At 40.3% G+C, this 27,297-nt stretch overlaps 1 protein-coding gene across 2 annotated transcripts in view; it reads right to left on the reverse strand.

The window, feature by feature from the left end:
- MAGI3 (membrane associated guanylate kinase, WW and PDZ domain containing 3) overlaps window positions 1-24,066 on the reverse strand; it is a 145,838-nt gene extending 121,772 nt beyond the window's left edge. For both annotated transcript variants that reach the window (XM_063297417.1, XM_063297418.1), the window contains exon 1: window positions 23,620-24,066. In XM_063297417.1, the coding sequence (XP_063153487.1) occupies window positions 23,620-23,947 (328 nt within the window). In that variant the 5' untranslated portion in view covers window positions 23,948-24,066. The remainder of the gene's footprint in view (window positions 1-23,619) is intronic.
- Window positions 24,067-27,297: the final 3,231 nt, after the last annotated feature.

The raw sequence follows: 27,297 nt of genomic DNA on the forward strand, positions 1-27,297 counted from the left end.
TTGTAAATGTTTCAAACAAGAAGCCAATAATTTTCCTGTTTTTCCTCCCTGTACCCAATAAATTTATTTAAGCATGAAATATTCCATGTTCAGAGCATATTATCAGTCCAATCTCAACTTAGATCTAAAAGCATGATATACTTCCTGAGTGCATTTTGTGGCATGTTCTTTCAATGCTTCTTTCATTTCTAATACAAACTGTGATTCAGACACCTTTTTTCTGCCACGAGGAAAAGACTAACATCTTGGCACATATGAATGCTTTAAATGAATCCCAAACTATCTCCAAATTAGTTGAACCTCTACTTATTTGGAAAAAAAAAATCTGTATTTTTTGTTGTTCCACAAACTGCAAATCTTCCAGCAAGCAAGTATAAAAACACCATCTCCCACTACCTATATTTTTGTCCAAGCTCAATGAGAAAAAGCGTGATCAGAAATTAAAATTTAACATGTGCCATGTGGGATAGATAAACAAGTACACTCTTGCTATTGGAAATCGTCTTCCTTAACTGACTGAATTTGTGTTCATCAACTGCAGAACACTTATGTGCAGAATAGGATAACTTATGTTTAGGGAAATTCTTTGCCTGCTTCCTTACCTTATTTTGGGAACAAGAGAATTCTGCTACAACAATTGATTATGCATTCCATCTTCCTTGGGGGAAGACGTACTGCAGCTCTGTCATGATAGCCATTCTGGTGGATATTTTGGAGTATTTGAATCTCCCTCTTTCGACATGACTTTTCAGGACCTTGCATTAGAACAGATGCAAAGAATTATACTTCTCTGTGCCTCACTGCTGCCATGCTAAGACTGCCAACCCTTTTGGCCCATACCATTTCTTCCCCTTACACAGAAGCACTGGGATAGTTTTCTTGGATTTTATAACCCAGCTACCATATGTCAATGACCTGGATGCCATTTGATGGCAGTTAATCTGTTGTCTAAGATAGTTTAATTCATTCCTTATCATGGCCTCCCCTCTATTCCTGAAGTAGCTTGTCTACTCATTCCACAAGCTTTCCAGAACCATGACTTGACCATCCAGCTAATTTCTGGCAGAGGTTCACATTTCACAATATGGTTGCCAGTTTGCTTCCAGGTGTGATTCAAGTTGCTGGTCACTACCTATAAAGCCCTACATGGCATAGGGCCCAGTTATTGAGAGAAGGCCTGGCTCCCATAGTATCTGCCTGGATGGTTCAACCTGGCAGGGTTGGTGCACTCCAGGATCCATCAGTTAAACAATGCTATCTGCCTGGACCCCAGAAGCATGCCTTCTCTGTAGCAATAACTGCTCTCTGGAATAAGGTTACCCCCAAAATTCAAATGGCTCCCGCCCTATTGATATTCAAAGGGCCCAGGCTTCACCCAGGGTTTGGCAAGGATGACTGATGTCGCTTTCTTCTTTTTTGTTCCCTTCTGGGTTTATTTTCTTTGCCATCGTTCTTTTGTGTTGTGCTGTTGTGCTGTTTTGGTATTTTTTGTATTGTTGTTTTAAAATGTTTTTAACAATTGAAAACTGCCTAGAATATTGGGAGTTGGGCAGCATATAAATTTAATTAATAAATTAGACAGAAACCTGTGTAGTCACCAGAGTTTTCTCAAGTGGCCCAGATGTTGGAATTTTAAAATTGTTCATCTTTATAAAACTATGGAGAACACATTTTTACTTGAAGAAATGGCCTCAATTTCCAGGATACTTTCAAATCAATTAACAAGTAATATCATTTGATTTTTCCCCTATGAAATATGATTAGTTCATTGAAGATACACAACTTGCAGGTAAGGAGTGGGGTACCTATGACCTTCAAATGTTGCAGTACCACATCTTCTAACATTCTTTATCATTGGTCATGCTGGCTGGAGCTGAGGGAGATGTATTCCAGTAATATTTGTTGGGGCAGAAGTTCTGAACTCTGATATATAGTTTTTGAAGAGCAACTATCTCTCTATGTAATACATAAGCACACGAATAGTGCAACCCAAGCCTAGAAATATACAATGAACACAGATGGGGAAGAGTTATTTCATAGACAGAGAGCTAATGTACAGCTTGCTTCTTCCTGTTTTTATTCTACCCTAGAGTATATGGATAGCCCGTCCAATGAATCAAATATCCAAGCCTGTCCCTCCTGAATCAAGAATTCAAAACATGTTCTACCTCAAATACTTCCTATCCAACCAAGCATTAACAAACTTTCAGGAAGCATCAGATCAACAAACTGAATGGCTGCTCTTTTTAAGGAAGGAGGTTTCTCAAGTATTTAAATCTCCAGGCTCAAAAATAAAGTACAACAGATTGAACTGAGATAAACCTTGGATCAGTGCAATGTAAGTGCCACTTTAATGTTAGATTATGGCTGGAAAGACCAAAATCTGATCTCTACTCAATAACTATGTGGCCTTTGGGAGGTGATCTCTCAGCCAAATTTTCATCTTAGCTGCAAGGCTAAGATGAGAAGAAGAGAACCATGCCTATCACCTTGAAGTCTTTAGAAGACAGACAGAATGTGAAACATGGGATGGGTAAGTTAAACGTTTTGGGGAGGTGGCAAATAATGTACATGCAACCCACCTTCTTTGCAATTCCATCTGCAATACTCCCACAAGCCCCAGACAAGACTTATTTCTCATATTTCACCAACCAGGAGCTAAATGCAATCTACACTAGGATATTCATTTTTTTTCCCAAACAGATATAAGCACCACATATGATAGAAATGGAGAGAGTAAGCTTCTATGTAATATTTAGGACGATAACATTAATTCTATTTTAGTAGCACTACTGCTCTGTATCTATTAACAATAATCCAGTGATGGTTTTTAAAACTTACTTCCTTTACTCATAATTTTATATTTTATTGTTACCTATATCCTGTGCTCCATATATCATAAGCTCCTTAACTTGATTTTATATTCATCCTGCTACAGCTTATACATGTTGATAAAAAATGTTTAATTATTGATGTACATATTTTCAAATGTAATTAGTCCCGTACCTAGCCGTAGTTCTCAAGAAACAAGAGTTAGATTAGTAAACACTCAAAATACAATGGATTTTACCATTTCATTTTTAAAATGTCTTATGTCCCAAACTATGTTAACATAGGCATTTAGCAGCCATGTCACCATGACATTGAATGTCTTATGATGTAATCATTCAAATTATGCTAATTACATACTTGCTTCATGTGTGCAATGATGGCATGACATACCAACATTTTTCCCTCTTTTACCCCTCCTCCGTATGCTCATGTAAACTATTTTCTACAAGGGAGAATGGCATAGCACGTGTCAATTATCACTAGGGTATAAAGTCTTCCAACTTAGATTGCTTGCCAAAAAAGAGGAGTAGGAGGAGCAGATATCTGAGTCACTAAAGTCTTATTTTGAGAAAGGATTCTATAGTCCATGAAGACAGTCTGTCCTCAATGAGTTCATTCAAAAATTTAAGTATCTGATGAAAACCCAGGTCTGTTAACTAAAGAACAGAACATGAAATAGAATGTCCAAGCATGATGACATATTTCATATTTTGATAGGCAGAACAGCATTCTCATCTGAAATAGAAAGGAATAGTGGAAGGAGACAAAAAGGACAGACACAGACCCATCTTACTTCATAAATTCCTCAACTCGGGGATTTGGTCAGAGACAGCAAATGAGGTGAGGCCTGACATTTAACTACTCAAATCTAGGAAGGACTGACTCTGAATTCAGCAAATCCTAATAAATGCCTATAAGGCTTTCTCCAAATAAGAAACAAGAGCTTGGATTGATGATTTAATGTAAATTGTTTGCTGCATGTTAGCAGTTAAAGTCTACTTTGGGTTGAGCTGCTGACTTCGTGGACATATCCATGCAGTATTCTAAGTGCTTTACTCCAGGATGTTTTTTGACTACCCAGTCTAGCCTGCAATCCTGGTATTTTGTAGTAATCACCCATCCAAGTATTAACCAGAACAAGTTATGCTTAATTTCCAAGGTCTGCCAGGTCATGCTTGGCTTTGTTGTTGCTGCTGTTAGTTGCTGCAGTCAAAAAATTTAGATAATCAAGAAGCAACTTGGTGTCTCTATTTTAAACTTCAGTACCTATCAGCTCCAGCCAAGTTGGTGAAACTGAAGAGAATTACAGAAGTTATTATTCAAAATATTTGAAGGGTACTAGATAGCCTATTCCCAATATTGATAAAACTTTTCACCAAGGTTGCACTAGATGGGAGAAATCGGATGCCAAGACAATGTTAAAGGATAGCATACATCTGTCAATTAAGCCTTTATCCGTCAATCTAGATAATGGGCAGAGACCATTAGAGCCTGGGAAAATGAAACTCTGAAGTATTAATTGGGAGCAAGAAAATACCCTTCTCACCTGGGTTTTAAAAAGATGAGGAAATTCCATTTTGCCTTTGTTCTTTTTCCTCTCATCATAGGAGGAGATTGTATCCCTTCAGTCAGGTAAGAAAACCATCTCAACCTGGGGAAAGGTTGGAGAATCAGAAGAAAAAAGCCATAAAAATACTGGGGCTATATCAGGCTTAGGATCCTTTTGTTCTACCTATGTTCAATCTGTGGATTGGCTGAGCTATGCCTTTGTGTCCTGGGCCTATTTTCTTCTACCTGTATTCTGTGGGGGTGTGGATATGTATTCCTACCAGGAGGAGTAGCTTCTAGTTAAAGACTACAGGAGTCATTTTTTCTTTTTCCTTTTCTCCCATTGTCTTCAATTCTCACTTAATTCCTTAACTTTAATCTACATAATAAAAATATGTATATCTTCTTCTGGATACATAACTATAATCTTAGGGGGAAATTAGCCTATTCCATGCCCTGGCTTCTGTTAAGCTACAGAAAAGAGAAAAGCTGATGGAGGACTTTTTTCCAACTTCTTTCTTCCAATAAACAGCACAGAGACTGATTTTCTCTGGCATAAAAGGGAAATGATGGCAGCTTACTAAACTGACCCTTCCCAGGAGTTCAAGAGAGAAACCATAAGTCTCGGAAACTCCACCACCAACCCCAAGATGGTCTCCAGCAGTTCAGGCAGGGAGGTTGCTATGCAGCAGGGAGGCTGGCACAATAGCAATACTACCAACTGTTCTCAGGAACCCAACTTAAGAAACAGGGTTTCACAACTGGCCACTTGTGGAGCAGTGCCCCTGAAGGCCACTAGAGATTCCCAGACAACAGCCACCCCTCCTCCCCTGCCCTGGGGTCTCGGCTGGTGCCATACCATAAACCCGGCTGGGCACATTTCCGAAAGGAGCACTACCGTTCAGGGCCCAGCCAGGTCTCGGTAATACATGCCAGGTCTGCCCCCTCCTCAATGATCAAATCACATATAAGGGGGCCTTGTTGTTAACCGACCTGGCGTTAAGAAGCAGCAGCTGAAAGACAGGGCCTCGATGGGTCTGCTGTTCAGGGCCCGGGTCTGACTACAGAGGGCTGGAACACGCAACCGGTACCAAACACTGGGGGCATCTTCCCCGATGATGGCATGCCCTCTGACTCCCTCCATAACACCCCCGACCCATCACCACCTGAATAACCTGCCCTAAATCCCCCAGAGCTCCCATTTCCCCCCAATCCCGACCCTCCAGGTACCCTAGTTAGGGGTCCCTTCATCCAAGCATACAATAACAAACATACACCAAGCAACCATGGGGTGGTGTCGAGTCCCCCAGCACTTCAGCTCTCACTCTCAGAGCCGTGGGAACCAACCTCTCTCACTAGCTGGTAGGGGGCACCCCACCCGCTTCTCCACCCCGACTCTCACTGAAGGAGGGAGGATCCCCATGCCCATATCTCATCCACTCTCAGGCTCCCTCCCTCCCTAGCATGGCGCCTTGCATACAGCATGGAAAACATTAAGTTTCAAGCCTCTTGAGACCTTTATATGTCTCCTTTCAGTATGTTCCACTTCAGCCATCAGTTCATCAGACAATGGCTCAGTCCTTGTTCCTATCTGCTTCCCTAGAAACAGCCCCAATAGCACTCTTTGCAACATAAAACTGTCAGGTACTTGCTAAGTTAACATAATCACAATGTTATATCTTCCTAAGAAGTAATGAAGTACATGCATTTAAATTTGTGGTAAAGCAGAAGGTAAACTATTACTACTATCTAATGCTGATACAGGATAATTCTTCAAACTTTCTTTTAACTAGGTCAGGTCCTGTTATTTGACTAGATTTGGATCATCTTCTATACTCTGGCAACTTGTAGAAGACAATTTTCTAGTTCTATAAAATGTCATAGAAAATCCCAAAGTATTTTTATAAATGTATGCCTACCTAATTTCTATCTATATAGGCAAACATTAGCCTGCTAGCTAATTAACAAGTCTGGTACAGAAACAGCAGGTCCTCTCAGTTATGCTATTCAGGATGATCCAAAGCTTACCATGGCTAGATTTACTAAAATGTGATTGATTACTTTGTGGCCTAGCTATTGGTCAAATTCAGCCAACTGAATTAATTTAGTAAGCTATGGTTAAATAAAATATGAATACAGTCCTTAGGGTTTGCAGCCCCAAGTCTTAATTCCCAGGAACAGTGTAGAATTGCAAGCATCATATGTAGACATGAACTGCAAAACACATTATTTGGATAACCAAAAACATTTGTCTTATGTTAAAGGAAACTATTTTCTAAATCATAAAATTGTATGAATTAAGTATCACTAAGCCTACTGTGGGTGCTGGAATATTAACATACCCTTTCTTTATTCAAGCTACTCATACAGTTATGTGAAAAAGTATTCACCCGTTTCAGATATTGTGAATTTTGGTATATATTTGCCAGTGAACAATAACACGTGCAATCTACTGATATATAGAGAGGAATATGGGTAAATAAATGAATAATATCAAAGTATCATGTTTCTTTCATTTACTTCATGCAATGTGCAAGTGTGAAAGAATAATTCCCAACCTTCAGTTCAATCAATTTAATTAAAGGGATAACCAGAACCAGCTGTGTGAGCACTTAATTATTTCTTTAAACAGCCCTACCTTATATAAATCTCACTAACTTATCACAGCAAAATTCTCCCCACACAGGTTCCAGAGGCATATCATGTTCTGTTCAAAAGAAATTTCTGAAAACGTCTGGGGGAAAAAAAATCATTGAAGCTATCAGTTTGAAAAAGATTACAAAATTATTTATAAAGCTCTGGGGTTCCATTATTCCACGCTCAGAGATACAGTTTCGAAACAAGAGAAGATATGGGACAGCAGTGAATCTTTCCCAGAGTGGCCATCCTGTCAAAATCACTCCAGGAGGACAGCATAAATTCATCCAGGAAATCATAATGACAGAACAACATCCAGAATTTTGCAGATCTTTCTTGCGTTGGCTAAAGTTAGTGTACATGATATCACAATCAGAAAAGCAATGGATAAGAATAGGAATCATGGGACAAGAAGCAAGGCAGAAATCACTGGTCACTAAAAAGAACATTGATATGCATCTCAAGTTTGCAAAAAAAAAAAAAAAAAAAGTATTCTCCAAAAATCTGTAGGAATGTTTTATAGACAGATGAGTGGAAAGTGTAAATTTTCAGATTATCTGGAAGTTGTTATGTCTGGTGAAAATCATTAAGTGTATTCCACAATAAGGTGCTCATACCAATTGTCAAGCATGGATGTCGTAAAGTTTGCTGCATTTAATTTGTGATCATTGAAGAAAGCATGAATTCTGTTTTGAATCAGAAAATTCTTCAAGAAAATACCATGCCATTTGCTTGGTAGCTGAAGCACAAGTGGGCCATGAAATAAGAAAATGATCTCAAAATGCGAACAAATCTACAAAAGAATCAATGAAGAAGAACAAAGGCAATGTTTTTGAATGGCCATATCTAAATCTTATAGAAACACTGTGGTGGGACTTCAAAAATGCAGTTCACCTTGAAAAAACCAACAACATCAAATATTACTGAGCTGAAAAACCTAACAGAGGAATGACCAAAATTCCTACACAATGTAAGGGGTAAATAACTTTTGTTATTGGCGCATAATATATTGGATGCCTTTTTAAAATGAAATAAAACAAGTTCTAAACATTTAGTGTTACTTGTTCACTCAGAGTTCCATTATATTATCTCTGCTCATCTGACAAGACATGACAGGCTTGGCATGTTCTGAGTCCCATCAATTAACCAGTGTCATCTTATAGGACCCAGAAGGCGGCTGTCGCTGTGCCTGCCTTATGGAATAACATTCCCTGCCAATTCAGATGGCCCCAACCCTACCAGCTTTTAGAAAGGCCTGGAAAACCCAGTTGTTCCCCAAAGACTGGGCCATGATGTTGGGTCAGCCTGTCTTCAATGCTTTGGATGTGAGTTGCCTCTGGCATGATGTGTTTCAATGATTTCTATTGTATTTTTTTTAAGAGACTCATGTGGCACAGAGTGGTAGGTGGCAGTATTGCAGCCGAAAACTCTCCCTGTGACCAGAGTTTGATCCTAGTGGAAGCTGGATTCTCGGGTAGCCAGCTCAGGTCAACTCAGCCTTGCATCTTTCTGAGGTTGGTAAAATGAGTACCCAGCTTGCTGGGGAAGGTGACGACTGGGGAAGGCAATGGCAAACCACCCCGCTATAGTCTGCCAAGAAAACGTCGCGAAAGCAGCATCCCCCCAAAGGGTCAGACATGACTCGGTGCTTGCACAGGGGACCTTTCACATCACCACTGAATTTTTTAATGTTTTTAACCCTCTGCAGCCATACAAATCAAAATAAAGAAATTATCAGTAGGACCCACATGAAGGTCTCACACCATTCAGTTATAAAGATATGCATAAGTTCACAAAATGCAAAAGACACAATTAGTTTTTCCACTACACTATATGGATATGCCAAAGAAAGCAATGTCAATCAGGACTTAACTTTAATCTTGTATGAAAAGACTGGCTGAGGGGAAAAACGGTAAAAGAAAAGAAAGTAAAAAAGATAGTTTTGGCAAAGTTAGCTGAAAAATTGTTGCTTCTGCTGAAAGTTGTCAGAAAAAAATATTGGTCACAGGTCACTAGTAAAAATATATTAAAGAACTTGATTGAATGTATAATTGAATATAAATAATTTCTTATAAAAAATATCCAGGTAAGAAAAATTTACAGCAGCATTCAGTTGCTGACTGCATCTTAATCATAACTCCACATCCATTTTAACCATTACTTTGCAAGCTTTGTTGCTTTACTGCTACATATTTATATTTCAATTCAATTTATACAATGGAGTAAACCTACTGTAGAACAAAGTTAACCATTTATATTTTAAAATCATGAAGTCTCTGCACAACTGCAAACTCATGATGAAAACAAGAGTGAGCAGAAGAGGCATACGACGCTTAAAATTACCTACATCTTTACAAAGTTCCTACATATAACAAAACACTTATAAAAGCAATGATGCAAAAGATGATCTATTATTATATATTGCAGTATGAAATATTACTCTAAGAGCATTTCCACACTGCCCAACTCTCCAATTGTTTAAAAGCAGTTTGAAAATGAATGTAGTCATCTCTACTGCTGACTCAAATACACTGAAAAACAAGAAATAAAAACCATGGCTTCAACCAAACTTCTGCAGATCTTACAACAACAAAAGGAAACAACAAAAAAGCCAAGAAGACTGTTACTATACTGGTTTGTACCCTGACAAAAAATTGTCACTTCACATGTTTACTGATCCTGGGCTACAGATGTATCAGGTCAGTATTCCCTTCCAAGAGCAGCTGAAGCTCAGAAAGGGAAGCAAGAGTTCCTTCCAATAGGGAAATAATCCATTCCCAAGGGCTGCACAGTTCCAACATTCCCCCCCCCCCAAAAAAAAAGTCTCAGAGCAGTTACTTCTGCACCACAGTTGAGCCAGAAACTAAAGGCAAAGGACTGCAGATGGAGTCATGCAAATGTGTAAATTTACTTTTATTTTATTTTCTATCCAGCCTTTATTATTTTTTTATAAATAACTCAAGGGGGAAAACATTCCTATTTTCCTCCTCCTATTTTCCTCACAACAACAACCCTGTGAGGTGAGCTGGGCTGAGAGAGAGTGACTGGCCCAAGGCCGCCCAGCCGGCTTTCAGGCCTAAGGCGGAACTAGAACACAGTCTCCTGGTTTCTAGCCCATTGCCTTAACCACTAGACCAAACAGGTAAATACTAGAAACATATGATTTGTACATCTGAGGAGGGAAGCATACTATGTTTCAGTAGTGTACCCCACTAACACAAACTCCAGTTCATACAAGCTGTTTTGCAAATAGTATACATTTCTAAACAGAAACAAAGTCACTAACAAAAGCCCTATGCAAATGTTTGCCTATACATACACAAGGCTAAGAGACTGGTGCATATAGAAGCTCTGCCTAACATTCCCATTACTTGTAGCTACACATAATGTACATTTACAATGCATAAATGTACATTTAGCACAAAGAACATTTTTTAGCAAGAAAAAATAAAATCCATATTCTTGCAATACACCAGCCCTTAAAACTAAACTAGTTAAAACTAAATCCAAATCAAGTATAATTAGATAATTAAAATGTTTTAAGTCTACCTTTTGCTATAGAACTTCCCCAGTTGGCCATTAAGACTGGTACCAGAAAGAACCACAAGATTATTTTATACAATTGTTCTCATTGCTCAGACATAAATCAGTACAAATAAATTGTTGTAAACTGCCCAGAGTCCCCTCTCTTTGGGGGGAGATGAGTGGTGGTAAAATTTAATAAATAAATTACCACACAAGTTCTAATTTTATACACAATCATACAAATTCCACAGCAACTGTCCATGTTCCTAACCTAGTGACACTCAGACTGTTATATATGCTTGTGCTGTCTAAATAATGTTAAAACAAAGAAAACCATTTAGTATACATTGTTTCTATCATTTACATATGGTAGTATATAAATGGCAGAAACACATATTAATATAGGCTAATAACAGGGGGCATGGTGGCTCAGTGGTTAAGATGCTAGGCTTGTCGACCTGAAGGTTGCAAGTTTGGCGGTTCAAGACCTGAGTGCCATGCGGCGGAGTGAGCTGGCTCTTCGGCCATGGAAATGGTGATGAGCACTGCCCCCTAGTGTGTCATTAGACACAACTAAACAGGAACCTTTACCTTTTTGCTATAAGCTAATAACAATTATAAGAAATTGACCAGACTACCATGAAAAATAACTATGTCTTAGAAGTACCCTTATAATCTTTTTCCATTTATTTAATACACAAGGATTCCATGGCAGATAATTCATTATAAAATAGATTTATCAAAACTAAATTTAATCAAAACTATTTGATAAATAGATTTATCAAAACTCCACAGCAGCTCAGATCATTACTGGAACACTTACATTGTATGACACATACAAAAAAATTATTTATTTCTAAGGGAATCAGAAGTATTTAATCAATTCCAAACGAAAATGAAAAGACAACTACCCTTCTGCAATAGCATAACACAGACAGTATTTAGTAAATAATATAACATTTTCTATTTACAATAATGCTGTCAACTAAAGGGTTTTTAAAGCATATTCCTAAGATACAAAATATGTTGAGGTGAAACTGGATAGGGTTCCATAGAAATAGATAGAACTCAACTAAATTATTTGTTGGCAGGTTACTGGAAGGAAAAATAATTACATGAAAATTCAGAACAATGAATGATGGTAATAATTATATTAAAGTATGAGCCAAAGAAGCAAAAACTTACTTTCTTCTAGGAATAACTTAAAACAATACATTTCTCAAAATGACTAGCATTCAACTTTCAGAGCAAATATTGTTTGAAAGTCAAGAAAAGCAAAGGTAAGAAGATAAACTTTGCATATAGAAAAAAAAATGACAAAATTTTTATTGTTGATTCAAAAGACACAAAATGGCATGCAAGCTTCTGAGTCCAGAATTCTTCATTGGACAAGATAGGGGGATGACTTTGGCTGTTTTGAAACCAAAGAATTTACATTTTGTTAGCCTTAAGATGAAATATAAATACAGCTAAGCATTTTTCTTTTCTTCCGCCCTCCACACACATTTTTCCCCCTAAGCTACGTTTATCTGGTATGATAAATGGTTCTGGAAAACTGAAGTTTTCATAGTGACTTTTGAACTGGCCAAACACGCCATTACAGATAGTCCTTGAGTTACAACAGCAATTGGGACTGGAATTTAGGTCACTAAGTGATGCAGTCATAAAGCTCCAGATCACATGACCGCATCGCTTAGTGATGGCAATCCTGGCACTCCCCATTGCTGTTGGTAACTAAATCCCCTGTTCGTTAGCCAAGGACCCACCCAAATCCAAGCCATTCCTGGCTTGGTCCCTCCCAGTTCCAAGCCTCAATTCTTCCATAGTAAGGGACTGCCTCCCCTTCAACTCCCCTCACCCAACTATTCCCCCCCATCTCTGCCCTTTTGGCTGCCTTGCACTCTGCCTTGCTCTGGGACCGCTTGCCATGCTGCGGCTCAGGGGTTTCTTGCTGTGCAATGTGGCGCAAAGTTACAGCTGCCCCAGCCTGGCTCAGCACTTCAGTGAGAAGCCCCAGCCCAGCTCCAGCCCTCACCACCCTGCATTCTGAAGTCCCTGCCAACCTCCACTTCGCCACCCCAGTTGACCTTCGCCGTCTTCTTGCTCCCACTGCTGACAAGGCATGCCCAGCCTGGCCTTTTGCAAGGCAGCTGCTGGGCATGAGGCCTTCTTCTCCAGATCTCTCCAGGAAACTGCCACACGTGGCTAACTCACAAAGGACCAGGCCAGGCATCCCTCATCAACAGCGGGAGCAAGATGATGGCAAAAGTCAGCTGGGGTGGTGGAGTGTAAGGTGGCAGGTGCCTCAGAGTACAAGGGGCCAAAAGGGCAGAGATGGGGGGACATAGGTGGGTGTGGGGAATTGAAGCGCCCATGCAGTCATAAGTGCAGATGGGCTGCCAAGCTCCCAAATTTTGATCACATGATTGTGGGGGTGCTGCAGAGGCCATTAACTTCAGGGACTGGGTATAAGTACTATTCATTTAGCACCACCATAATTTTGAATGGTCCCTGAACGAATGGTCGTAGCTCAAGGACTATCTGTATTATTTGCTGAAACATTTCTAGTTACTGCTATCTTAGGTCTCTCTCATTCAATCCCAACCATAATTTAAGTTTTTTTTTTTCTTCTTTTTAATTAATTTAGTCTAGACCAAATTTCCCTAACCAGCTACTCAATGAGAATTATGGGAAATGTAGTTCCATTATACATAGAGGCACTAGATTGGAGAAAACTGCTCCAGATCCAGTTCACGACCATTTCACATTAGCAATCCAGTAAGTTATTTAAGAAATGCATTTTAATGTTTTATGCTGCACTGGCAGAATAGGCATTGGCACCTAGGCACCCAACTACATATATGTGTACTCTAAGTGAAACATCCCATGACCGCACTGGACTTATGTCAGTTCCATTGTGGTCGGTAAGTGAATCACCCAGTCGTTAAGCACAACATCACATGACTGTGACTTGCAGCTTATTGCCAGCGGTTGCATTGTCTTTGCTTCTCAGAAGCCAGCTGTCAAGCTTGCAAATGGTAATCACATGACTGTGGGACATTGCAACCTTTGTAAATGCATACCGGTTGCGAAGTGCCCAAATTGCGTTCACATGGGCACAGGGATGCTGTAATGGTCATAAGTTCAAGAACCAATTGTAAAGCTACTTTTTCAGCATCGTTTTAAGTTCAAACGGTCGCTAAACAGGGCAGTCATTAACCAAAGACTACCTATAGTACATAAAGAGAAGCCAGGAAGCTATTCAGGAAGTAGAACATCATAATTTAGGTTCAAAATATAAAAGTCTTCTAGTTCTATGTTCGATCAAGTGAGCTTTTGTTTTTTTTTAATGTGATAGAAATAAGCAGTGACAGCCAATTAACTACAAGAAAATACAAAATACATTTTGGTTAAGAGTAACATCTACAGCTTAATATTCCCCTATGCACCCATGCAGTTTACGCAGGAAACTATATATACATAATAGATAGTCAAACCTGTATGTTCCAAAACAAAGCAACTTTTGCAGCAGAAAAGTGTAAAGTTGAAACTAGTTTTCTCTTATTTCAAAAGCAAGTGGATGCATTTTAGTGTGTAAGAACAGATCTGGATGCTAGATATAAATTAAAAGCAGGCAGGAGATACATTTTTTTCAAAATTGAGTTGTATCATGTAATAATTTACATTCATCAAAATTCTCTGCTTAATATTCATATTGCCCTGTCCTAAAGCAGCTGTAATTATTTTCAAATTTATAACTGTAAATCATTAGCATGTATGATTACAAGTAGCACAGCTTAGCAATAACTTGACATTTGAAATACATACTTTTGAGGAGGCTAAATAATTAATCCAATTATTTGATATCTCCCATATATACAAATTAGCATCATTAAGGCAAGATGAGTTTTTATTAGAAAAATATAGTTGACAGAAATTCAAGATGTTCTTATGAATCATAGAAGACATTTGTACTAGTTATAACCAGGCACAAAGATTATTTCCTAACTACTATTTACTCCATTTCATGTAAGCAATGGGTATTACTAATATTAAACAAAAGAAATGCAAGCAGACAAAAATGATTCAAAATTGTTATTAGCCATATACTCAATTTATGTTCAACTAGTTAAAGAAGCAGAAATGCAGCTTGAGGGTAGCTAGATTCCTGGATGAGAAAAATGTTAAGGCAGGTTATAAACAGAATAAAGGAACTGCAAAGAATTGGAATGAATTAGTTGCAGTTGTCTTCACCGCAGAAAATGTAGGAAAGATCCCCAGGCTTGCACTGACATTTTCAATTTCGTTTCTATCTAAACGAACTAGTCTTGACAAGAAATTGAGTTCTATCTAGGTCTTATTAACATAGTAAAAAAATAAACACACAGTTCAGTTAGCACCCATCTAAATATTCTTAGAGAACTAAAATGTGAAATTGCAGGTTTTCTAACAAGTTTATGTCCCAGAGACTAGCTTCTGGATCTGAGGCCAATAAAATGACCTCCCCTCTCTTGCAGAACTCAGTAAGCCTTGTTTAATGGGGAACTAACAGTGATGAAGCAGAAAGGATATGAGAACCTGAGCAAAAATCGAAAAAATTATGAGATATATCAGACTGAACAGAGATTAAGGCCATAAAGAAGTCACAGGGAACGTCACAGAGGCCTAGAATAAGCTTCATTTATTTTCCATATTGCATGATGCCTCTTCTACTTTGATGGCAGACACAGGGAAATCAAGCATTCTGGTTAAGCAGTTTTGTATAATTTTTCATTAATTAAGATATATGGTTCCAGTGTTGCGGTAGGTATCATGATGTAACTTTGATAATGAATTATCTTGTTATTTGGGGTTTTATTCAATTTGTAGATCTTGAGAAGCGAACAGAGGTGAGAACAGTTGCTTGGTTACTTGATCTTTGCCCTTCCTGTCTAATCAAATTGGGCAAGAGAAGACCGGCCACATTAATGCCTCTCTGAGGAACAGGTATGTCCTCTCCAGCTTAAGGGAGACAGTTATAGGACTATTCTGAAAAGTCCTTGCTTGACCACAAACAGCTAGAAAGTTACTGGACAGTTTTAAACATACAATGTCTAGCTAAGAAACAAAGACGACATTCTCACAATCTCAGATGCATATGGAATATACTTATCATCTGGAACCATTTCAACTGGGCTTTTGATTGGGATACAGAACTGGGACGGATTTGATCATCATGAACATACTAGAAAGAAGTTGGGAGAATACAACTACTAGATCTCTTTCATTTCATGATGGCTATCTCTACCAGTCTTCAGCAAAGGATCGTTACCTTGCCATGGTGCTGGAGCTTGAGCACCTCAATGATGCCATGAGCTAAACCGTGAAGGGCCACACAAGACGGGAAGGTCATGACAGAGAGGTCAGACTAAATGCGATCCCTGGGGAAGGTAATGGCAACCCACCCCAGTATTCTTGCCGTGAAAACTAAATGGATCAGTACAACCAGAGATATGTCGGTATACCATCAGAAGATGGTCAAAATGCTACTGGGGAGGAACAGAGGATGAGTTCAACTAGCCCCAGACGTGATGACGCAGCTAGCTCAAAGCCGAAAGGACGGCTAGAGGCCGATGGTGCTAGTGGTGAACGGTGAATCCGATGTTCTAAGGATCAACACACCATTGGAACCTGGAATGTAAGATCTATGAGTCAGGGCAAATTGGATGTGGTTATTGGTGAGATGTCAAGATTAAAGATAGACATTTTGGGTGTCAGTGAACTGAAATGGACTGGAATGGGGCACTTCACATCAGGTGACCACCAGATCTACTACTGTGGCCAAGAGGACCACAGAAGAAATGGAGTAGCCTTCATAATTAATAGTCAACTGGCTAAAGCAGTGCTTGGATACACTCCAAAAAAGGATAGAATGATCTCAATTTGAATTCAGGGCAAGCCATCTAACATCACAGTGATCCAAATATATGCCCCAACCACAGATGCTGAAGAAGCTGAAGTAGAGCAGTTCTATGAGGATCAGCAGCACCTACTGGACAACACGACTAAAACAGATGTTATTTTCATCACGGGGGACTGGAATGCTAAGGTGGGCAGTCAGATGACACCTGGAATTACAGGTAAGCATGGCCTGGGAGAACAAAACGAAGCAGGACATAGGCTGATAGAATTTTGCCAAGACAACTCACTCTGCGTAACAAACACTCTCTTCCAACAATCTTCTAAGAGATGGCTTTATATGTGGACTTCACCAGATGGACAACACCGAAAGCAGATTGACTACATCCTTTGCAGCCAAAGGTGGCAGACATCTATACAGTCAGTAAAAACAAGACCTGGAGCTGACTGTAGTTCAGATCATGAACTACTTCTTGCACAATTTAGGATCAGACTAAAGAGATTAGGGAAGACCCACAGATCAGCTAGATATGAGCTCACTAATATTCCTAAGGAATATGCAGTGGAGGTGGAGAATCGATTGAAGGGAATGGACTTAGTAGATAGGGTCCCAGAAGAACTATGGACAGAAGTTTGCAACGTTGTTCAGGAGGCGGCAACAAAATACATCCCAAAGAAAGAGAAAACCAAGAAGGCAAAATGGCTGTCTGCTGAGACACTAGAAGTAGCCCAAGAAAGAAGGAAAGCAAAAGGCAACAGTGATAGGGGGAGATATGCCCAATTAAATGCAAAATTCCAGAGGTTAGCCAGAAGAGATAAGGAATTATTTTAAACAAGCAATGCGTGGAAGTGGAAGAAGACAATAGAATAGGAAGGACAAGAGGCCCCTTCCAGAAAATTAGAAACATCGGAGGTAAATTCCAGGCCAAAATGGGTATGATCAAAAACAAAGATGGCAAGGACCTAACAGAAGAAGAAGAGATCAAGAAAAGGTGGCAAGAATATACAGAAGACCTGTATAGGAAGGATAACAATATCGGGGATAGCTTTGACGGTGTGGTCAGTGATCTAGAGCCAGACATCCTGAAGAGTGAGGTTGAATGGGACTTAAGAAGCATTGCTAATAACAAGGTAGCAGGAGACGACGGCATCCCAGCTGAACTGTTCAAAATCTTGCAAGATGATGCTGTCAAGGTAATGCATGCTATATGCCAGCAAATTTGGAAAACACAAGAATGGCCATCAGATTGGAAAAAATCAACTTATATCCCCATACCAAAAAAGGGAAACACTAAAGAATGTTCAAACTATCGAACAGTGGCACTCATTTCACATGCCAGTAAGGTAATGCTCAAGATCCTGCAAGGTAGACTTCAGCAACTCATGGAGCGAGAATTGCCAGATGCACAAGCTGGGTTTAGAAAAGGCAGAGGAACTAGGGACCAAACTGCCAATATCCGCTGGATAATGGAAAAAGCCAGGGAGTTTCAGAAAAACATCTATTTCTGTTTCATTGACTATTCTAAAGCCTTTGACTGTGTGGACCATAACAAATAGTGGCAAGTCCTTAGTGATATGGGGATACCAAGTCATCTTGTATGCCTCCTGAAGAATCTGTATAACCACCAAGTAGCAACCGTAAGAACAGACCACGGAACAACAGACTGGTTTAAGATTGGGAAAGGAGTACGGCAGGGCTGTATACTCTCACCCTACCTATTCAACTTGTACGCAGAACACATCATGCGACATGCTGGGCTTGAGGAATCCAAGGCTGGAGTTAAAATCGCTGGAAGAAACATTAACAATCTCAGATATGCAGATGATACCACTTTGATGGCTGAAAGAGAAGAGGAACTGAGGAGTCTTATGATGAAGGTGAAAGAAGAAAGTGCAAAAGCTGGCTTGCAGCTAAACCTCAAAAAAACCAAGATTATGGCAACCAGCTTGATTGATAACTGGCAAATAAAGGGAGAAAATGCAGAAGCAGTGAAAGACTTTGTATTTCTAGGTGCAAAGATTACTGCAGACGCTGACTGCAATCAGGAAATCAGAAGACGCTTAATCCTTGGGAGAAGAGCAATGACAAATCTCAATAAAATAGTTAAGAGCAGAGACATCACACTAACAACAAAGGTCTGCATAGTTAAAGCAATGGTGTTCCCCGTAGTAACATATGGCTGCGAGAGCTGGACCATAAGGAAGGCTGAGAGAAGGAAGATCGATGCTTTGGAACTGTGGTGTTGGAGGAAAATTCTGAGAGTGCCTTGGACTGCAAGAAGATCAAACCAGTCCATCCTCCAGGAAATAAAGCCAGACTGCTCACTTGAGGGAATGATATTAAAGGCAAAACTGAAATACTTTGGCCACATAATGAGAAGACAGGACACCCTGGAGAAGATGCTGATGCTAGGGAGAGTGGAGGGCAAAGGAAGAGGGGCCGACCAAGGACAAGGTGGATGGATGATATTCTAGAGGTGATGGACTCGTCCCTGGGGGAGCTGGGGGTGTTGACAACCGACAGGAAGCTCTGGCGTGGGCTGGTCCATGAAGTCACGAAGAGTCGGAAGCGACTAAACGAATAAACAACAATCTCTACCAGTATTTCTCAAACTCTCTGCAATCATGAGAGAGTTTGAGAAATACAGATGCTCAGAAATCAGCTAAGTGGCAGTGAATGCAGAAAAGGAGGGCCTGAAGCAGTAAGTAGGCTGTAGTCTGGTCAGCTGACTGGTGGTAAACATGAGAGGGCTATGGTGAGTCACTAGAGGTCTGCAGATTTCATTGCAAAAATCTCTGAACTATACCTTCAACCATGGTATTCTCCTCAATTGCCTAACAGGACGGATCTTCATGTTTTGCAATAGTTTTAGTCGTTTCTGTGATGGTGTGCTCATGCTAGAAGGCTTGTGTTTAAGACCTAGGCCATTTATCTATGGTATCCCTAAGGAATTTATGTCTCTATGCTGCTTAATATTTACATTAATTCATCAGGGGATATCACCTAGAGCTTCAGAGTGAGATCTCATTAGTATATTTTCAACTCTACTGCTCCTTGTTATCTGATCCCCTTGATTATTGCACAAACTGGGTAATGTGATGGGTGATAATTTCAGGCAATCGTACTTCTTATAGAACTACAACTCAATTACTACAACTCAATTACTTTATACTTCAACCCTGAGCTACATATATTTTCTTCTATTGCAATCACTTTACACTTTCCTTCCCCAACTTAACCCTTTCCGAGCAACTGCAACTGAAGTACACGCACCGCTCTATTCCCACAACAAACCACGTTACTAGCAAAGTCCCATTAAAATCCCATTCAGAGCATGCAGAGAGGGGTTGGCAACCTTCTACGTAGGGGCCAGTGGCCATGCTGCCACCATTTGCCCCTAGTTGTCCACCTCACAGCTTGTTCTTGCTGTCACCAAGAACAGAGGGGGACTGGTAAAACCATTGCCAAAATGGCTGCCCAAGGAGGTGGTGAATATACCTCTCTCTCATCCAAGGAGGTGGGTGAATGTATTTCTTTTTGGGACTGCAGGCTGGATGATTTTTGGTGGTGGGCCACATGTGGCCTAAAGGCCATAGGTTGCTGACCCCTCATGTAGAGGAATTTAGTTTTGGCCTTGAGATGAAATGATTGCTAAGCCCTGGGAAAGTAGAAAGTGTAAGAAAAAGACCGAGAACAGCCCTGTCTTGACCTTGTTGTTCTTAAAAGAGGGCAGTGAGTGGTTTGGAAAGGCTTTTAAGATTCTATTAATATTCTCTACAACAATACTGTAAAGAAGTGTTCCTGGAATCCCCCCAGTATCTCTTTCTCCACCTGACCTATCTCAAAGGGCTGACAGAGCACAAAATACCTAGACTATCCACAAACAAGTTCCTTTATAGTAGTAAAACCAAAAAGAAATTGCAAAAGCTCCATACAGGGATGAGTGGATATTAAAATAACTAATGCAACTCCCAATATGCAAAGGTAAAATGCTACACATTGAGATAAAAAATTCTGAAATGTAAAGAGCTAGTGGAAGCTGACTTAGAAAGACATTTTAGAGATGTAATAAATAATGCCACAGAAAAAATGTAACAGTTGGGAGGATTTATGTTAGAAATTATTAGGAATTCAATTAAATATAAAATAGCCAATATATTGTCATTATGCAAATGTATCGTGTGTCATCATATACATACTTGTTTTTGGTACTGTAGTTCAAAAAAACCATATTAGAGCTAGAAAAAATGCAAAAACTGACAACTGAAGCTATCAGGGAGTTAAAGCAACTATTCTATGAAAACAGAAAAAAAAAAGTGGGAACATTATAGAAGTGTAGACAGTTACAGAAGGTATGGAAAAAGTGTTCAGAGAAAAAGCTTCTCCCTTCCTAAGAATAGTGGAACCAAAGAGTGATTATGCTATCCAACTGAACCTGAGCAGTCAAATATCTTATAAAAATAAAGCATGTATTCACAAACCACATAATTAAATTCTGAATTTTATTTCCACAAATGTGATATTGCAAATTAAATGGAGACAACATAGATGTCAATGATTGCCTTGTCAATGAGGACAAGGCAATCAAAAGCTACCAGTCATGGTGACTATATGCTACTTTCAAACACAGGAGCACTATACCATTAAATGTGTTGAACAGTTACACTGCAACAACAACAACAACAACAACGACTAAGGCATACTGGTTGGAAGAAAATTAAAATTATTATTAGTTTCACAACATTTTCTGCATAGCTTTTTAGCTAAAAATATACCCTCAATCTCATTATCAGTATGCATAATCATGCATACACTACTGTAACCCTCAAAATAATAATCACAAGCCTTCTTACTTCAAGATTAACCTGTACCACTGTATTTTGTCATGTCAATCTGAAGACTTGCAAACACAAGAAAAGCAAAATGCTTAATTTTACAAGCTATTATTAAATCATAACATAAAAATCTAATTTTCTATATATCTCAGATGAAATAGAAGCAGAAACTGAATATTTTACATTCAGCATAAAACATACAAAATTAAACAGAGAATTTAGCTTGCTGCCCTACAGATACAGAGTCATACCATACTTTATGTATTCAACCCAGGTTTCTTATTTTAGATATTCTAAGTTTCTTCTAATTACACAAGAAGAATTACCATGCATAAACAGGTTTGCTACCTATACAGTAAATGTGAACAATACCAAAAAACCCCCCACCAGATTATTTTATAATGCAGAATAATTTTATAGCACAGAATAATGTTCATTTAAAAGCTGCTCAGTGAAAACATTCGTTTAGTATTTGTTTCAGGTCAATATATCATATTTTGAAAAAAATGTTTATAGACTAATTGTTTGGCTCAATTTGATTTTAGTTAAGTATTGTTTCCTATGGAGCAAGAAGGAATGTTAAGACAAAATTACACAGCGAACAACACAGATAATCCAAGATAAAAGGTTGTCCTAAAACTTAAGACTGATTTTGCCTGAAGTTTAAAACAAATACATCAAAATACATCCCATTAACAATATGATAGATCATTTTCCAATTGACCATAAAATTAAGAATCACTGTTTGATTGATCCTCTAATATTTATATTTCTGCATGCAGATACGTAAATTTTATACAAAGAAACAGTGGATCCCTATAACAAGTGAATAAGTAACCTAAGTAACAGCTTTTAATAATGTTCAATCACTAATTGTCCCCATGGATAACATTAACTTTTAGTAAACCCTGGTGTTCTCAAAACTTCGCTTTTATAACCTATACAAACAACCAGATTTGCTAAGAAATTACCATATTATGAAAGCCACAGGGAAGGCTGAAACAGAAGGTTAATCACAAGTTATTACCTCATAGATTAAAAATCAGCTCAACAACACAAGAAATCAGAAATAAGGCTAGGAGCCATGTAATATTAATCTATTTTACTGAAAAGAGCTGCAGGGTCTACACCACAGATGCAGCATGCAAGAACCTGTTTGCTCAAGCATGAAGTACAGTTACAACTGTTCCCCTCCTCCTTCTACCTAGCACTGAGAATACACAGAAAAAGAAACTAAAAAAACCCAAAAACCACGCATTACCCCCCAAAAGTAGTTGTTCTTCCCTTATAAACTCTAGATAAAGAAAAATCTAACTGCATATATTCAGAAAACACAGCTGTAGCATCTCAAACATTAACTATTTGTTTATAGCAGAAAGCTTTAATGGTCAAATATTTCTGATTAACTATACTAAAAGCCATTATTGTACACTGGATAATTAATCCAATAAAGAGGGGAAAAAGGCAGCCACTCTGAAACCACCAGGATGGTTATCACATCTAACACTGTATAGGCAGACCTTACAGGAACAAACCACATAAAAAGCTACTAAGGTCCTTTGCTACCACAAAGCCTAGCAACCACTCTTCACTTAAAGCAGGTCTTGTAAGTGGAAACATCTCAGTAATGACACCAGCACTGGAGCGGAAGATAGATACTGGAGTAAACAGGAAGGGCCAGGTCTATTCAGGGAAGGGATTTAGCAGATGTATGAGGAGGGGTGACAGTGGCAGGGTCAGACTTGCCTTAGTAGAAAACAAGAGGTGGGAGAGAGCTGTAAAGAGGACAAGGAATATAGATGAGACAGGCAACCAAGAAAAATTGGGTGGAAGGGTTGCTGGAAGTGAGGAAGAAGGGTGGCATAGGTAGGGTGATGAATGCCCTAATGGGTAAAAGATACGACACGAAGATATGATAGCTTAGTCTCTAGAGATAAACCGAATTTACAAAAGCTACGTCCTTTAATACGGAGGTAAGAGAAGCAGTGGAAACAGAAGGAGTGATGAGTAGAAAACGTTACCCTGTTAGAAAATAGCAAGGGGAGGAGGACACTGGGTGTTGCTCAGGGTGGATAGGAGTGCTCTGGGCGGAGAAGAGAGAAGTAGCAGGGATCAAGGAAAAAAAAAGAAAGAGAACGAGGGCTAGAAAGCATGAACGTTAAGATCCAGAAAGACCCACCATGGGGGGGGGGCGCTTTAGAAGAGAAGCAGGTGTGCTGGGTGGAGCCGGGGGCGGTGACTTCGGGGCCGGCTCCCACCCCTTTCGCAAGAGAAGGAAAAGGGGTAGGAGAGAAAAAGAATCACCCCTCCCCGCTCGACGACCATTCGCTCGGACGCACTGACCTGGTCGTACGGTCTTGAAGCGCACCGGCTCCCTGAAGTGGCGGATGACGGCTAGGGTGTCGCGGTGAGTGAGGCCGCTCACCGGGGTGCCGTTTACCTCCAACAGTACATCCCCAGGGGCAGGAGGCTTCCCTGAAAGCAAAACGGAGCCAGCTCCGCCGCCGGACTCGGCCACCGTCAGCAGGCGGGCCCCGAGGTAAGGGAACTCTCCGCGTTCGGCGCCGCCCCGCAGGAGGTCGGGGTCTGGGCCGGAGCCGCCCCCCCAGGACACGGAGCACTCCTGCACCTTGCTGAGCCAGTGGCGCTTCCTCCGCAGCGTCTTAGACATGAGGCCACACCATGGGCGCCCCTCCGCGCGCGCGCCACCCTGTTTCGCCGCCGCCGCCGAGCTCGCCTTACGGACCGTTGGCCGATCGACCAACCAGACGTCCGCGCGCGCGCCCTCCCACCTTCTACCACCACCGGCCGCGACTGCCTCCCAACTGGCGCCCTCAACGCGGCGTTAAGGACACGCCCCCTGCCTCCATTGGCAACACCTCTTTTCCCCCTGGCGTTGTGCTAAGACCCGCCCGACAGTTCAGGGGCGGGGCTAAATGGTGACGTCCGAAAAAGGAACTTTCGGGACGAGGACGGGCTTACGACGAGACTTGTGCAGAACTTCTGAATAGGCGAGGCACAGAACAGTGAAATAAGTGATCCTTTGAATGGGGTTTAGACCTCCATCCAAAACAGTTTTATGCGACATCCATCCATCGATGGCAGGGCCCCTTTCATGCCCTTGACGCTGCACTGTCCGCCTCCTTCCGCGCGCCCCCGGTTTAATCCCCTTCGCCCGGAGAGCAAGAGAGCGGGCCGCAGGGAGGCACCGGCTGTTCCTTGTGGCTGCCTTTAATGCCACGTGTTTGCGCGCGCGCTCTCTGGGCAGCGGAGATTGTTCACACCGGGGGAATGGAAGTACGGGGAGAGACTACTTTTGCTGCCCCAAAGCGCGGCACCAAGCCGTGCGGCGTATCCTCTGCAGTGCCTGGAGCGAGCGGGTGAGCAAATGGAAGCTGCAGTGGCTACCTATCATTCGCGTTCGCCTGCGCGCTTCTCTGAAGAGCAACCTTCCCCTTCTCTCTGGACCCTAGTTTGGTCCCCGTTTCCATCAGACGAACGAACCGAAGCGGCTGCTGCTGCTTTTACATTCTTTTTCCTCCTTCGGGTAGGGGAAGAGACCAGAAGGAGGGAGCCGTTATTGGTGAGCCCGTGCTGCCTAGTACCAATAGCTGGCTCAGAGCCACTGCGCTAGCACAGCCTTTCCCAACCAGTATCCCTGTTGTGTTGGACTACAGCTCTCTGAATTCCCAAGCTCATGGTCACGTTGTTGGGATTTGTAGTAAAGGATATCTAGAGGTTCTCAGATTTGGGAAGGCTGAAATCTCAGCAGGTAATGGACAGTGTCGACCTCTGACTTCCATCCTTTGGGCTGCTTTGTAAAAACAAACTCCTAATCTTCTTGTATTCTTATACGCGTATGTAGAATTTACTTAAGAACACACAGAATTATGCTGGATCAAACCCAGTGCCTGCATTCTGACTTTATACCAGCAAGCCAGAAGGAAGGAAAGTGCCCAGAGTCACTGGGAGGTGGGCAGCATATCAATTTAATAAATTATTATTATTATTATTATTATTATTATTATTATTAAGCAGGTACCCCACTAGCACCATTCTACTAGTTGGTGTTCAGAGGCATAGTGAGGTCTGATTCTCAATATATTGTATAGCCATCGATCTACAGGAAATGGAGCGTCAGGAGGCAGAGTCATTCTATGGATGGGTATTTTTGTCACCTCTCATTTCCAGCAGTTATGACAATGTCCAGCTGCACTTCAGAGTTCATCGCTGTATCTGGCCGGTGATGTGCAGTAGTTAAGATGCTGAACTAGGACTGGGGAGATCCAGGTTCAAGTCTACATAATCTATTATCTGTACCACACGGGGTAGTAGTTTTGGGGAAAACTGGAAGAGGAAGTGCTATGTACATCACTTTGAATCCTGAAGGAAACGCAGAGTATAAGTCAATTGAATGAGGAAAAACTTTATAAATGTTACAAATCATAGCATGTATTTTATCCAACATTCTCTTTTTTTCTTTACTAAGGTTTCTAATGAGATAGCAAATCATGGTGGGGAGAACGTATTTTATTTATTTATTTATATTTTGTCACCGCCCATCTCACTAAGAGCAACTCTGGGCAGTTTACATTCAAATTAAAATAACTACAGATTAAAATACAATAAAAGCAAAATTCTTCATAAAATTTTTAAATATAAAATCCAAGATGGCCAATCCAAAGATCTTAATTTAAATACATATAATTCCACGGGGCCCCTTCAAGGCGTTAACCACCCCCACGATCGATTACCCCTCCTCCTGCCTCAAGCAAGATGGCAGAGCCAGGTCTTCATTCCCTTTTGGAAGACCAGGAGAGCAGGGGCTTCCCTCACCTCCAGGGGCAATGTATTCCACAGGGCGGGGGCCATGGCAGAGAAGGTCCGCTTCCTAGACCCTGCCAATTGACAATCTCTCATGGGTGGGGTCCGTAACATGCCCTTTCTGCCTGACCAGTTGAGACAGGTGGATGTAATGGGGGTGAGATGCTCCCTCAGGTAACCTGGACCCATGCCATGTAGGGCTTTAAAGGTAATAACCAACACCTTGAATTGGAGCTGGAATCAAACTGGCACTCAATGCAGCTTGCGCAGCAAAGGTGTTGCATGCGCCATCCTTGGGGCCCCTAAAACTGCTTGCATAGCCGCATTCTGAACCAGAATAGGCATCCTTGTTTAGTACCTCTTTTTATAAAAGCACTGAGCAAGTCATTAATTTATCAGTAACTCTACTATTTTGATACAAATTTCGAATCAGTCTAGTAATTTGATATTCAAAATTTGTATTCTAAAGTGGAAAATAGAAATGGCCAACATAGATTGTCAAATGCCTTTGTTCCATCTAATGGTGATATTTATAATTGCTTTTCTTGATTTTTAACCAGATTCAATTGAGAATTTTCCATATTGGATATGGAATTTGTCTTTAATAAATGCTATCATCATCAGTTCAACAATGTTGTGTTAAATTTTCTCAGGTACTTAATTGTATAAAGGGCAGAGAACTGAAGGATCATGGAAGATGTTGCTTAAGAACCACTGAAAACTTCTATAGGTAATTCCAGGTTTGAGCAGAATAAATAGGAGACATAAGGCTTATGAATGTATAAGTGTAAATTTTGATGTATATAGAAAATTATCTTGCTACCTTTTAAGCCAGATATGAGTATATTTATGAAGGAGATAATTTGCATTCTATTGTGGTTATTCAGTTATTGCCCACCAGACTATTTTTTCTTCTTCATATGTGATTCTGTACCTTCATCCAAAGTTAAAATTATTATCATAGTCATTGTATTCATACACTATGTACCTCACTTTAACAAATTAACCCATTTTCTTGGATTTATAAACATACAGAACTATAAACTAACCGTATTGACTAGGTGTGCAAATAGCTAACCTCATTTTAGTGTAGCATGTTGTGTGAATTCACCCAGTTGTAAATAGTATTCATTTTCAGTTTCCTTGAAAAGACTCAAGGAAATTTTTTTCTTCTGCCTTATCAGATGATCATAATTT

Source organism: Candoia aspera, chromosome 3, assembly GCF_035149785.1.
Source record: "Candoia aspera isolate rCanAsp1 chromosome 3, rCanAsp1.hap2, whole genome shotgun sequence".
NCBI classification, from domain to species: domain Eukaryota; kingdom Metazoa; phylum Chordata; class Lepidosauria; order Squamata; family Boidae; genus Candoia; species Candoia aspera.